General features: G+C 40.6%; 1 protein-coding gene and 1 long non-coding RNA gene across 6 annotated transcripts in view; one reads left to right on the forward strand and one right to left on the reverse strand.

The window, feature by feature from the left end:
- GRIA1 (glutamate ionotropic receptor AMPA type subunit 1) overlaps window positions 1-12,473 on the forward strand; it is a 462,487-nt gene that overhangs the window by 429,879 nt on the left and 20,135 nt on the right. For all 4 annotated transcript variants that reach the window (XM_073621138.1, XM_073621139.1, XM_073621140.1 and 1 more), the window contains exons 12-13: window positions 1,027-1,225; window positions 1,986-2,233. In XM_073621138.1, the coding sequence (XP_073477239.1) occupies window positions 1,027-1,225; window positions 1,986-2,233 (447 nt within the window). The remainder of the gene's footprint in view (window positions 1-1,026; window positions 1,226-1,985; window positions 2,234-12,473) is intronic.
- Window positions 1,984-12,473, reverse strand: part of LOC141132571 (uncharacterized) — a 130,579-nt gene continuing 120,089 nt past the window's right edge. For both annotated transcript variants that reach the window (XR_012242927.1, XR_012242928.1), the window contains one exon: window positions 1,984-2,391. This is a non-coding gene — a long non-coding RNA (uncharacterized lncRNA). The remainder of the gene's footprint in view (window positions 2,392-12,473) is intronic.

The following is a 12,473-nucleotide window of genomic DNA, read 5'->3' on the forward strand; positions in this document are numbered from 1 at the left end:
AGTTAAAAAAAGGTTAACAGCCTCTAGACCATCAGAGTGGGATATGATAGTATAGAGCGAAGCTACATCCGCAGTTGCCATAATGTAACTTTCTTTCCACTCGATGCTTTCTAGAATCTGCAAAACTTGTGAAGAATCTTTCAAGAAGGAGGGAGTCTGATGAGAGAGACTCCCTCCTTCTTGAAAGATTCTTCACAAGTTTTGCAGATTCTAGAAACCATCGAGTGGAAAGAAGGAGGGAGTCTGAACTACCAGTGGCTGTAGGAACCCATCAATATACTTCCCAATACGGGAAGTTACAGAGTCTAGCCCACTGATGATGGGCCTCCCCGGTGGTTTCTCTAGATTTTTATGGACTTTAGGTAGATAATAGATAACCGGAATCCGGGGGGCCATTGGGACTAAGTAAGCTCTCTCCTTCTTATTAATCAGATGTTTTGAATAACCTGACTCGATAAGTTTCTCCAGTTCTCTTTTATATTTAGCCGTAGGATCATAGTGTATAGGTATATATGTATCAGTGTCAGAGAGGATTCTACCCATTTCTTCCATATAAGCAACTTTGTCCAAAATCACAATTCCTCCTCCCTTGTCTGCAGGGCGGATAACAATGCTGCAGCCTATCGTTTCCTTGATGCATGCATTCTTGAATTTTAAATGTAAGTTACTAAATACATTTAATAGCAACCCTGCCTAAACATCAGGGTGCTATACGATTATTCTACAGCAAAGGCACTGTGTTTTCTAGTCCAAAACTTGAAATTAGATACATTTCTGCCAGGGTAAACAGGTATTTTTATGTACTTGCACGGTCTTAGAAAGATAATATATAATTGGAAATATATGTGTATTCCTGAGATATACTGCATTTTTTTTTTTTTTTGGCCAGACATGTATTTTAGGTTCTCCTTAGCCTTGTACACAAAAATATAGATTTTATACATTTTAAAACAGATTTGATTAGACATGTCACTTTGGTATAACCATGTTCTGCTTAATAAAATCATTTGTGATATTTCCTTCCAGGTCTCTCTCAGGGCGCATTGTGGGCGGTGTCTGGTGGTTTTTCACACTCATCATCATCTCATCTTACACAGCAAACTTAGCGGCCTTCTTGACAGTGGAGAGGATGGTATCACCCATCGAGAGTGCTGATGATTTGGCTAAACAAACAGAGATAACATATGGAACCTTAGATTCTGGGTCTACAAAAGAATTTTTTAAGGTTTGTTAAAATTATTACTAACTGATTATATTCTGCAGTAGTGCATGCAAGTGCAGCCAGCAGAGTTAGGATTTTCCCTTCTTTTGGGAGACTTTCACTTACTTTCTGTTGTGTCTTTATGACAGAGTGAATGGAAATCTCTGCATTGGGGGAGCAATAAAAAAACATTTGCCTAGTAAAAAGTCTGGCTGGAGGTCCCTTTTAAGATTAAAATTGAGGCACCATCAATAAGTTCTACTTCATGCATCTATTTTCTTCGAGTGTAAATTAAACAAGTTTCAAACATTAATTTAAAAGCTGTAGTAAGATGTGCTGATAATTTGATGTTTTAAAACAACCTTTTGTGTTTATTTTTTCCTGCATTTCCACAGCCCATCGGAAAACATTTATATGTCTTCCTCCTCATCATTAAACTACACATATCAAGCTTTGCATACAGTTTATGCACCATAAGTATGACACAAAAGAACCATTTTCACAGCTTGTCTCGTGCTATCAAAATATCAAAAGACTTTTTACCTAATTTGTAATTCCAGTTTTTTCTTTTACTTTGCTTTTAAGCAGTTGTGTACGGAAGCGTCTCTTCAGATATTATGCCATGAAAGCATTTTAACGAGACATTACCTTTCTGAAATAGCTGTTCACTACTTACCGTCCTAAAAGCTTTTTTGATAGCATCAACTGTCACAAAATGTATATAACTTGTCAATGGTTTTTAAATGGTTGCCAAGTCTGCTTCTTTCTTCTTTTGTATTCCTAGAGATCTAAAATAGCTGTGTTTGAAAAAATGTGGACTTACATGCGTTCAGCAGAACCCTCGGTTTTTGTTAAGACCACTGAGGAAGGGATGAACAGAGTGAGAAAGTCTAAAGGCAAATATGCATATCTCTTGGAGTCCACGATGAATGAGTATATAGAACAGAGAAAACCCTGTGACACCATGAAGGTGGGAGGTAACTTGGATTCCAAGGGCTATGGCATTGCCACCCCAAAGGGGTCACCTCTGAGGTATGTAGCTGAGCATTGCTTTATTGTACATTAATTTTGCTCTTTGGCTGTAGACCCTGGGAGTACATGGAAGTCAAAACGTATCCCCTCATTGGACTGTCCATCTCTTTGTATACTCATCCATCTGCTTGTGTCATTCCATTCAACAATGTATTATCCTGAAATAAAATAAAGATACAACTAGTTATCATATGTAAATTTCAAAGGCTGGAGGACCTGACCTGTGAGAAAGGTGCAAAAAGAAAGGTTCCCTGCATATTATCTTTTTTCCATTACTGACCCACTACGTCTTGTTCTGCACTGTGTATTTGTGTAGAGGTTGCCATGTTTGTAGAGGCAGGGCTTTACTTTTTCATGTAAAACCTGTTTCCCCGATAAGTGGTGATCTAATGACTGATGGGATAATATAAAAAAATCAGGGTAGGTGCAGGAATAGCAAACCCACAGAATGAATAAAGAATAAGCATTCATGCATTGCAGTTCCTCAGGTAGAGCATCTTCTTCTACAAGGAGAACAGTGATCAGCATATTAGAGACATAATCAAATTTAATTTTATATCTCCTAAAACAAACCGTTAGAAGAAGCAGAGCCTTAGTTGATCTAACACTGCAGATATACAACTATTAGACTACAGAAGTGCCAATATACAGACACATGTCAGGAAGTACACTAATCTTTTTCCAGAGGAGTAAAAAAAAACTATTTGTTTCTTAGGTATAATTACAATTTTAGGATCTTTCCTATAATATAGTAGAGCTTCACTTTTTAATTCCAGATCCACTATAAAAGATTTTGCACTTGATCCTGGCTTCATACCTCGTGGTGTATAACCTGGAGGGATCCCTCAGCCACATTCTGAATAAAAGCAGCAGATAGATTTTCTTCAGCTGTCATGTATGTCATCTTGGCCAGTGATTCTCAAACGGTGTGTGTCTCTCTCTCTTGTGTACTAGAATTAGGTTGGGCTATGATTGAATCAACATTGGTTAATTAAAGCTCAGCTTCACTTAGTTTTGTTTTGCATGTAGTTGGGAACTATTAGAACACGTCAGAATTTTTATTGCTGTATTCCTGTTAGAAAGGTGTCTCTTCACTGCCTTTCCTCATGACAGGATAAGAAGTGAGCAGGAAACCTCTCCAAAGTGAGAGGAAATCCTACCTTTGACAGAGGTTTCACTTGGAGGTTTCCGTCATCTCCTGTCCAGTGAAAATTGTCAGTGATGGGATTTCTACACTTTTTGTTCCGGTAGCAGGAATTAGGATTGAGCTCACCAGCAAAGCCACTGACGGCACTCACACAGAGGTTCCTAACTCTTTCCAAATCTACTATGAGAATCCATCCAAATCCATTTATTGGCCATACTTTTGTTAATTACTTCTGGTCATGGGGGTCATCTGGGACAACAAGCATGTTATGCTTTGAGTAGAAGAAGTTTGAGAACCACTGGCCTTGCTAGGTTCCTAACTCAATGGTTAAATGGAACTTGAAAAACACTATTCTATCTGAATAGATAATTGGAGAAATAGAGAAATTGGCAGGTAAGAGGACCCCTTATATCAATGCACAGTGTTACAGTATCTCACAGAGTGATCTTTTGTTGATTTGGAATACACTGTCAAAGATCTATCATCACTTTAAAAACATACCTAGTAGTGCATTGCAAAATATATTCTATAGTATAGCAAAATTAATACAATATTGAAGTCAATATTGTACTTAAAGGTAGGATACGCTTATTACTTCAGGCCACCCCCCCCCCCCCTTTTACAAACTACCACCTGATACCACAAAAAAAGTTAGGAAGTATAATTGTCTTACCCCCATATTCCGTATTGGAAAGGATTACATCTTTCCAGGAACATCCTGGAAATGCTGAGTTCAAAGCAGCAGGTTTACTTTAATTCTGGTCCCACCCACGGCACATACAGATCAGCCATTTACTACATCATCACTCTGTTGAGACCTTGAGAACATGAAAAAATATGCAGAAGTTCCAAGTATGGGAGATCATGTGACTCACTCCCTTTTCTCTCTGAAACCTCCTCTTCTGGGGTCTCCCACCGGTGCTCTTGGCTCCTATTCTTTTGTGTCTGCCCCCCATAGCAAGCGCTTGTCATGGGGGCAGATATGTCGGCTCCCTCTTGAGCCAGGCTCTGTGTATCCATAGTATTTTTTGTTCTTTTAAAACAATAAACCCATCAATGTCTTCTAGTTGATTTAACAATATACTGAAGTACAAAAGTAAAAAACACATGACTATGTATTTTAGCCTTTTCAGTCCTGTCCTGATACATTTCATACATCGCAGAATTGCTGTAACAACATGCACAAAGTGAGATGTTCGTGATAGGACCAAAAGAAACACTGCCCATGTTAGATCCCCTATTCCTATTTTAAACTAATTGCCTAAGGGCTCTTTCACACTGGGCGGATCAGTGATGATCCGCCCCGTGAACACCCGCTTGCTCAGCGGGGATCGCTCCGCCGATCCCCGCTGAGCAGGAAGATGACAGGTCCGTCGCTGCACACTGTGCAGCGACGGACCTGTCATCTGCTGACCTGTCATAGCGCCACTCTCCCCTATGGAGGATCGGATGATGACGGACCGTAGAGTCCGTTGTCACCCGATCCGAAAACGGATGGAAAAGTAGGGTTTTCCTCCGTTACACTTTTTCGGATCAGAGCGGGTCGGATGTCAGCGGAGGTTCATCTGCTGACATCCGCTATTCCATAGGGATACATATATGTCCGTTTTTCATCCGAAAACGGAAGGATGAAAAACGGACATACGGATTGTCCGTGTGAAAGAGCCCTTAGCCCTTAGGATTCTGATAAACAGCGGATATTTGGATGTGAACAACTATCATAGACATTTTTGCCCATTTTTCTCAGACTCCATTGCTAAGACTGGGTTGGTTTACTAAAACAGGAGAGTGCAAAATCTGGTGCATAGAAACCATTCAGCTTCTTTTTTTTTTTTTGTCAAAGCTTAATTGAACAAGCTGAAGTTAAAAGCTGATTGGCTATCATGCACAGCTGCAACTAATTTGCACTATTCAGTTATAGTAAATCAACCCCAGTGTGGTAATTGGAGACAGACTGTGTATAGAGCACATATATTGCTAGGATCCTAAAAGAGCTGGATCCTGAAGAACCCTTGGATGCCCCACTTTGTATGAAATATTGAACACTTTGAATAGAACTCATTTTCTTTTCTGTAATCTTTAGTTTTCCTCTTCTCCCTCTTTGTCACGTTTTTATTTCTGCCAGTATCCCTTCCCCTCCCTTGAGTATTGCTTATCCCTAGATAGGTATCTGCCTGTTTGACCTTAAGCAACAGTCTGGAAGCCTTTAATGGCTTTCCTCCCAACTTCAGAGGTTGAACAGCGCATAACAATATATAAACAAAAAGACACAAGCAGTTAGCACATTCTATAGGAAGTATTAGCTACAGGCCTGAGACCTGGAGCACTTCACGGGACAGATTCAGAAAGAATGTCCTACCTTGCAACTGTAGTTTAATCCGTTTATATTTTACCTTCCCTGGTTCCTCCTATCTCTCTTCTCAACATGCTAATGATATTGTTAAAGAAAACCTTTCATTTTTCACTACATACCTTATTAGGTTCAGTGATGTCATCACTGGGTCTCTATTACATACAAGCAGATCATGACTGGTGGAAGGGACCAGGAGGGTGATGTCCCTGAAGACATCATAGAACCCTGCCTTAGTACTCCTCTCAAGAACCCTCAGCCATGATGCAAGCAGTGGGCTGGCTCTTTGAAGAAGTTATGTAAATAGAAAAATTACTTGATGGGTGGATGTCTGTTTGGAAGAGTGGGTGTTCCTAGGCAGGCTGTAAACTGCCCTAGGTAATGCAAATACACAGTGTGTGAATATATCAGATTAAGGCTACTTTCACACTGAGCTGCCCATCTGTTCGTGCTAAAGCACCCCTCGTTTTAGCGGCGCTTTAGCGCTGTTTAAGTGGTGCTTTTGCAGCGCTTTTTGGCCGCTAGCGGAGCAGTTTTTACCCGAAAAAAAGGATAAACAATCCACTTTTGCAGCACTTTGAAAGTGATGCCTTTTTCATTCCAATGGGCAGGGTGTTATGGAGCACTAAATACAGCGCTCCCATCCGGCCCCAAAAATGCTGCTTGCAGGACTTTTTGGAAGGTCCCTCAAGCGCACCGCCCCAGTGTAAAAAGACACACTGGAATTAATGGGAGGCGGTTTTCAGGTGCTTTGCAAAGGCTATTTCTAGCGCTAAAGTGCCTGAAAACCACCTCAGTGTGAAAGTAGCCTAAGCAATTTTAGTACATAGGAGGAGCCAGTACAATTGTGCAAGGATGAAGTTTAGCTATAACGCAGTACACCTTAAAGCGGTTGTACAGTATACCCTCAGAAAAAAAAAAAATGTTAAAAAAAAAAACCTGTAAGGCAAAAGCATAATGAGCTAGTATGCACCGCATACCAACTTATTATGAAATACTTACCTTAGAAGGAGATCCCCAGATCGCAGGCCGGTCCACGCCGAGGGAGCTGACATTTTGCCCTTGGCGTGTCTTCTGGGTCACTCCAGCGCATGTGTGCGGGAGTCTTCTTCCTGGCAAGGTCCGGCCATTCACAGCGCATGCGCCGCTGACGTCAGTGGCTGCATGCAAAGTGAATATCTCTTAAACCGTACAGGTTTAGGAGATATTCATTTTACCTACAGGTAAGCCTTATTTTAGGCTTACCTGTAGGTAAAAATTTTAAAAGTGGGTATACAACCAACTCATGATAACATTTGAATGGTTCTTAAGACCTCATGCACACTAGACATTATAAAAATGCCAGTAACGTTAGCTGTAGATCGCTGTAGCTGTAGAGTGAGTTTTTCAGCGTTTTTGTAGTAGCATTTTTTGACGTTTCTTAGCTTTTTTAAACAAAGTTATACTCCCATAAAAGCTTATGGCTCAAAATCGCAGATAAATGCCGAATAGCCGCGTTTTAGCGTTTTTTGGCGTTTTTACAGCTGAAAAACTCCTCTCAAAACCCACTAGTTGTGGGGGTTTTTTCCAGCTAGAAAATGCCCCTGCCAAAAACTGCTGATAACAGCCTATGTGTGCATGGACACATAGAATAACATGCTGGGGAGTTTATTGACTGCAGAAAAAAATGTCTGAAGCCAAAAACAGATGTAAAAACATTCAAAAATGTCCAGTGTGCATGAGGCCTAAGGGTTGACAGCATTCACATGGATGTGAGTCCGTGTTGTCCTGTGTTGTCCACTGTGTCTCTAAATACTAGCCCCCACTCTTCAAAAGTACTGATCTTGCCACGTAGATTTTGCTGTGTTCTCATTCTGCACCACTGTATTAATGCCAAGAATTATGATGATACTGAGAAGGGAATGTAAATGCATCCTCTGCTTGACATTTAACATATTCCTCAACATGAACAGCGCAGCTCCTAACACTTACAGACACATGTCCTTGTCCTGTTCTGCTCACGAGATGTTCTCATAGCCCCAGGCAGTAAGAAATAAACTGTCTTGCTGCAGCAGGCGAAAACATTAGACGTGTGCCCAAGCTTGACTGAAACAATAGCAAATGGTTGTAAGGGTTGGAATTAGCTTTTTATACACAGCTCGGTCACTTTTGAAGATGCTGTTATAATGTATATATGTTGCAGAATAATCCAGTGTAATATTTTTATTATTTTCCAACAAAGTTTGAGAAATTGTTGAGAAATTGTAACGTAACACAAAGCATGAGACTTACAAAACTTACCAATTACTGACTGCTTGAAAGTTTACTACTCTACCAATTACTGAGTTAAGAGTTTACCCATACAATGAGAATGCATAACTACTGACTAGGAGATTGTTCTACTAAAAGCACTAAGTCTAGGTTCATATCTATTAGTCTAATAGTTTGCGATTTAATGCATTTTTCAGGTGCTTTTTTGCGGTGTGTTTTGCATTTTTAAATCCACATTTTTTATGCGTTTCTGGTATGGATTTGGAGGGCAACCCTACGCCAAAATAAAAAAATAAATGGTGTGGGGTCTTCCCCCAAATCCATACCAGACCCTTATCTGAGCATGCCGCCCAGCAGGTCAGGAAAGGGGGGACGAGCGAGTGGCCCCCTCCTCCTGAACCACACCAGGCTGCATGCCCTTAATTGATGATGGATCTACCTCGCGGGACTTTATTTTTGGATTTTTAATAAGGGGATTGTCAAAAACTGTGTTTGTGTTTTTTTTCTAAGTGACGCTTTTTTGGGGGGAAAGAGTAGGGGTACATTGCTCCCCCACTTATTCACATGGGGGGCAGGATCTGGGGACCCCCTTGTTAAAGGGGGCTTCCAGATTCTGGTAAGCCCCCTGCCCGCAGACCCCCACAACTACAGCCCAGGGTTGTGGGAAAGAGGCCCTTGTCACCATCAACATAGAGACAAGGTGCTTTGGGGTGCCGCCCCACAGGACCCCCCCATGTTGAGGACATGCGGCCTGGAGGGCGGGCGCTCCCCCCTTTACTGATCTGCCGGGCTGCATGCTCGGATAAGGATCTGGTATGGATTGGGGGGCCTCACACCATTTTTTTTTTTGGGTGTGGGGTTCCCCTCCAAATCCATACCAGACCTGAGGGGTATAGATTTGGGAGTGGCTTCACTCTGTTTTTTTCACAAACTTTTTTGCTGGCAATACTTTTTCTTCCATTCAACTGTCAACGGGGAATGTTGAGGGCATGCGGCTTGGTAAAGTTCAAGGGGGGGCGCTGGCTCATCCCCTCCGTTTCTGAACCTGCCGGGCTGCATGCTCAGATAAGGGTCTGGTATAGTTTGGGGAAGGACCTGACACCATTTTTTTTTTGATTTTGACGTTGGGGTTCCCCTCCAAATCCATACCAGACCTGAAGGGCCTAGTATGGATTTCGGGGGACCCCACAATGGTTTTTTCCCCAACTTTTTTGGCGGCAATTCTTTTTTTTTGCATTCAGCTGTCAGCGGGGACAGCTGATGACTCATCAGTTGTTAAGGACATGGCGGCCGGCTTCCCGGCCTACTCCTTAGCAACCAGCTATATATAGTGTTTTTAAAGGGAAAAAAAAAACACAAAACGCATCAAAAAAAGTAAAAAGACTCAACATTGTGACTACATTTAAGTCCATTACATCTAAAACGCAATCTGCTGCAGGAAAAAAGTCCCTGACCCTTTTCAAAAAACACAGCGCCGCAAAACGCACAGATGTGAACTACATTCATAGGAAACCATGTTAAATGGACTGTAGTGTATTTCTGCAAAATGCAAAACACACCAAAAAGCGCATAGGTGTGAACGTAGGGTAAAGGTAGAAATGGAGTGCTAAACAAGTTGCTTCTAAGTGTACCATGTAGCAGCATGTAGTAGCAATTAGCATTGTGTGATCACCAATAACTCATGCATTGATAGTTTCTCTGCATGTAGTAGCAATTAGCATTGTGTGATCACCAATAACTCATGCATTGACAGTTTCTCTGCTGCAGCTTTAATTAACATCCTCCTGACACTGCATTGTGCATGAGGACTTTAAAAGACACTCACCATGTGGTTAAACAGGCAAAGTGCTACTTATGGCCACAAAAGATAGGAACTTACAAATGAGGTTTGCAACACACTGTATGACCACCCCTAGGAATTATTGAGTCAAGGTGTTTCCCATGTTTCCTGGGGCTTCCGGTGAAGGGTACTGTTAATACTAAAATATTACATTTTATTGATTGTATTCAGTTGTTTGCTTAAAACCTTATGGTGGCAGTTTTTGGAAAGCCTTTTCTGTTCTAGCATGAATGTGCCACTGTGCCAGCTCCATAAAGTCATGGTTTGACAGAATTTGATTTGCTTGCACAGATCTCTGAACTTCACCCTATTGAAAACCTTTGGGACGAGTTGAGATCCAGGTCTTGTAGTCCAGTATCAGTACACAACTACACATCCTCACAAATGTTCTTTTATTCTGAATAAGCACAAATTCTCATAGAGAAATCTTGTGGAAAGTCTTCCCGAGGGAAAGGAGGCTGTTTTAGCTACACAGCTGGGGCTGGATGGGGGCAACTCCATAAATAAATGGGATATCCAGCAAGCACAGTGATAGTCAGGTGTCCACAAACCTTTGGGCATATTATTTGCTTCTCCTCTTCACTGCCAGTGTCTACAACAATTGGGGCAAATCCCTCGTTTCTCATTATTGCAATGACCCCAATTTTAGTTTACAGGCTCAGTGTTTCCCTTGAAGCAGTTAAATGAAAAAAAGCAATTTTGAAATAAAAGGCAGTGTTCTTATTGTAAAGAAAACACATTAAATTACTGCAAGCGACAGCCACTCATTATTTTCTTTACCCTTTAAAAAGGGCCTAAAAGGCATTATTTGTCATTAACATATGCAAATAATCTTCTATAACCATACCATATGTCAGGGACTTTAATATGTATGAAAATGTGCATGCTGTACAGTTATTTATGTATATTTCCAGGACACTGAGAAGGCTAAATGCAGTAAAAGTAGATTAGCATAAGCAAGTGTTTAAAGTATTATGTCAATCACAAGGGATTGCTGCTGGGTTAAATCAGCTCCATTAGAATACTATATATTGCATACAGCAATTGTAAACAGCCCATTACAGTAAGTTGTATTAGAAAACTAGATAGCCACAGAAAAGATGATTGAAAGTCCAAACAAGAGTCTGCTTATCAATGCATTTATAAAGCTTATTTAATATAATTATGGCATATTTGTTCTGATTGCATTGAAAGCTGTTTGACAAAGGGCTTTACTTACTAACAATATGGAGAGCAACAGGTCATAGAAACCAATCAGAAGGCAGATTACAACACTTTGCTTTAAACTGCTTTAAAAAACAACCAACGTTTTTCCTTAGGCCCCTTTCACACAGGCGGTCCAATCAGTTACCCATTCAGTTTTTCATCCAAAACTCTATATAGGGCTAGAGGGGGGTGAATGTAAACAGACGTGTCTGGTTACATCCGCTTACCTCCAAGTCTGTCGAGGTCTGGAAAAAAATGAAGAAGGACTGCAACCATTTATTGACCAAAATGTAATGGATTGGATGTATTCTCATGTACTCGGAGTATGAAAATCCCCTGCAGCACAAAACTGAATGGATGCAAATGTAACAAAAGTAACATCTATTCTGTTCTGCTCCATTGTGATGACACACCTTGTAGTGGTGGAGGTTTGATGCCTTGCATTAACGAATGATTCTGGATGTCATTTAACCCAAAAGACTGAGGACCTCTGGTGGCGAAAAGTCAGTGCAAAAGAAGAGGTGAGTATTGCAGCCAGAGCTTTTAGTCTCTTACAAATCCAGAGGCACCATTTTAAAAAAAAATTCCAGAGAAGGTCTTTGAACTCTATTTAATAAAGATCAGTTTTAAAGTAACTAGAAACATTTAGGCAGGACTGTTTGTGCATCATGCCATTAATTCATTCTTCTTTCACTGCATGGGTGATGGGCCTTGTCGACTATGCCTCATACCTTACCTGTGACAACCTCCCGCTCATTGCTGCAGGTTTTGTTCTATGTATGTTTTGTTTGTCATTAGAGAATCACTCAAAAGGATTGGTGATCCAGTTTTAATCTCTCATTTTCTCTACTCCTCCAAGAATGTCACACCTCACCCCAGCCCCCCGCTGCCAAGGATCAGAGACAAAATGAAGGTCTTACAGGGTTATAACAGTTATTATTGCTGTTGACAGTTACTGCTATTTAGCATATAGCTTTCACTTACCTATTTCTTCCTACTGCAAGATCCATCCTGCTTTCTACAGTAGATTATGTTGTTAAACCACAATTAAAACTGTCACGTTTTTTTCCCTTTTATTACTGCTAATTGCAGTAAGGTTTCAGCTCCAACACCAAGGTTAATATTTCATTAAACTCATACTAGATGACCTGTTCTATCCAATGTCATTATTTGTTGTTCCTTATAATAGGTTTGCTTTACAGTTACTTGTTGAAAAAAAAAATGTGAAAGCATATGAAAAAATTGCAAAATGGGCTTTAGAATCATACAGTATAACAATATTGTCAACCTTGATCTTTTATATCAACCATCAACAGAAAACTGCAAAAGTTTTTACAGATACTTGTGGGATGAACTACCTAATAGTGGTATACATGGACTCTAGTAATGAGATCTTTGCTCTTGAGTTTCCAGGCCAATTGAGGAGGTCTTACTCAATATACCAGGA

Source organism: Aquarana catesbeiana, linkage group LG03, assembly GCF_042186555.1.
Source record: "Aquarana catesbeiana isolate 2022-GZ linkage group LG03, ASM4218655v1, whole genome shotgun sequence".
In the NCBI taxonomy this organism is placed as follows: domain Eukaryota; kingdom Metazoa; phylum Chordata; class Amphibia; order Anura; family Ranidae; genus Aquarana; species Aquarana catesbeiana.